We start from the raw sequence: 2,595 nt of genomic DNA on the forward strand, positions 1-2,595 counted from the left end.
ATGCAATTAAACAGAGGCTTCTTATATGTTAATATGCTACAACTATTAAGGCTTCTTACATGCTAAAATAGAAAAAAACACATGCTTGGTCTACATTCTAAAGCATACAACACATTCTTGTACAAATTATCCAGAAATGGAACATGGGCTTGCAAAATAGCCTACATGTATGCTACAAATTACAAATGAAACATCGAAATTGCATAGGGCTACACAGCTAGAAATATTCAATGAAATATGGAATGGATGCTTTGAGAAAACATTAGAAAAGATGTAGTTATAGAAGAGGCGAAATAAAAAAACACAATGCCGCTAATGCGGTTCAGTGTTCACGTCAAATTCAATGTGAAAGTGATTATTCTAATGTTCCAAACACAAATCACACACAAGCTGCTTGTAGTCGTCAGTACTCGTGCATAGCTCATGCCACCAAGAGCTACACTGAATACAACGGATCCATTTTTCGCCTCCTTTGTCACGTGAAAATGTTCCGTTACAATAAGGACATTCTCAGTCTTCATTTTTACTGTCTTCATCAGTTGACACTAAATGAAAAGACATATCCAAATTTTCATCACTGGTTATGCCAGGGCATCTCTCCCGTGTTCTTTTCTTCCCCTTCTTTAACGTTTGTTTATTCTCTGTACGAACGTGTGTCCTTTCCAATTCCTTTCATTTTGTTTGACTGTTCCTTTTTGAGGTGCGCGTTGCAAATCTTCAGTGAGTTTATTTTTGTGTGGTGAGCTTGTTAGAAGAGTAGCAGAACCACCATGTCTTCCTCTAGACATACCAGGATTAGGCACATGATGAGGCACTGGACTTACAACCGATGGTAAGACGAGTGACGATGCACTGGAGGTGCATCCATTTGAAGAATGCGAAGACTGGTTGAACGTATCGGTGTTTCCTAAATAACTGCCTTCAAAAGTCGTTGAAGAGTGAGCAGCAGGTGATTCATGCAGGCCTAATGCTGTAGATGTCTTGGGGCCTTCTGTTGGTGATGTAGGCCTAAGTGTTCTCACGTGTGTGGAAGCCACAGTCCCTCCGTTTGCTGCTTCCTTGCTGACTTCTTCGTTTGCTCAGCAATGTATTCATGCTCAGAAAATATATTGCAATCGCAGGGATACAGACCAGTCACTCGATATCCATTGGCAGCTACTTCAATTGTGGCAGCCTTTTTGTAAGCTTCTCCAAACAATGCTGCAACTTCGAAGTGGGTAACTGCTCTGTGTTTGTTATGTTTGAGCCATGTCTCTATTGCTTGCGCATAATATGTTTTCAGAGGTTGCACAAAAGCTCTGTCGAGAGGTAGCAATTTATGTGTCGTGTCTGGTGGCAAAGAACAAATGTGAACACCATTCTCGCGTGCCAATTGAAGCAACCTAACATTGCTCGTATGTGAGTAATGGCCATCCAGAATAAGAATAACTGGATTATCTTTGGAGGGTCTGACGTTCGTTAAGAACTGCTTCTGGAACCATTTAAGGAAACTATCAATTTGTATCCAGCCTGAGCTGTGGCAGTGAGCGATGGTGCCATAAGGGGCACCATCCAGAAGTTCCTGCTTCATATTCTTTCTAGGATATACAATAAGGGGTGGCACAAAATGCCCTGACACACTCATGCATGAAACCACTGTGGTTAGGGAACCACGTTCCGCGGACGAAACTGAACCAACTTGCCTTTTCCCTTTAAGAGCAATCACCTTTGTTGTTTTGTGCTGGACGATGGTAAGGCCTGTTTCGTCAACGTTGTAAATTTTTGTTGGGTCATAATGCACAATGTCAACCAGTGGTTCGTATATATAAAAAAAAATGCATTAACCTTTTCTTTAGTGAACCCCTTACGTCTAGCTCTGACTTGTCGGTTGATGTTTTCCTAGAGTGAGCTTTGGATTGCTAGTCATAAAGCCACGAAACCATTTAGCACCAGCTGACTAATCGTTCTTCGGAAATGGATGCGGAATTGATTTCAGCGAGTTGAAAAGCTAAAAGTTTGATATGCTTGGCCGTTAAACCAAAAAACACAGATTCCATATCTACACAATACCTCACTAATTCACTTTCCAGACTGTACCCAAGAGTTGGTTTTCGCCCTTACCTAATGGAAACTAGCTTATCTATATCCTGTTCGGCACAACCCACACGGAACATGCCCTGTACAGCCTTATGTGACATCATTCCAAGGTGAAAAGTGCTATTCGTAATATCGCACCCGTGCGGTATTTGGAACATATGCAGGGTGCGATATTCGGCACAAGTGGGCATGCTAACATGGCGCCTACTTCTACCAACACATTTGGTATCCACTTTGCAATATACACTTCACACTATAACTAGGTAGTTACACATACCATTTATGCACTAATTATATGATTATATCATACCTTTGACTGCAGAATATATCGTTGACGACAATCTTGCAAAATATTTTGGCCTTCACCAAAATTACAATAGCTCGTGCTTTTCTTCCACGTGCACACAGCGCGGTGAAACTCCGTCTACTGGAGTAGATACCTCAGCCGATTATAGTACACGTGTTAACACCAGAGTGCAGCACTCCCCGGCCGAAATCCAACGGGGTACGGAATTAGGA

General features: G+C 41.8%; 1 protein-coding gene across 1 annotated transcript; it reads right to left on the reverse strand.

The window, feature by feature from the left end:
* Positions 1-1,018: 1,018 nt before the first annotated feature.
* On the reverse strand, positions 1,019-1,624 carry LOC145661430 (uncharacterized). The gene has a single exon (XM_081726735.1). The coding sequence runs from the start codon at positions 1,622-1,624 to the stop codon at positions 1,019-1,021; it is 606 nt and encodes a 201-aa protein (XP_081582861.1).
* Positions 1,625-2,595: the final 971 nt, after the last annotated feature.

This window comes from Thermobia domestica, chromosome 10 (assembly GCF_964235325.1).
Source record: "Thermobia domestica chromosome 10, izTheDome1.hap1.1, whole genome shotgun sequence".
Classification (NCBI taxonomy): domain Eukaryota; kingdom Metazoa; phylum Arthropoda; class Insecta; order Zygentoma; family Lepismatidae; genus Thermobia; species Thermobia domestica.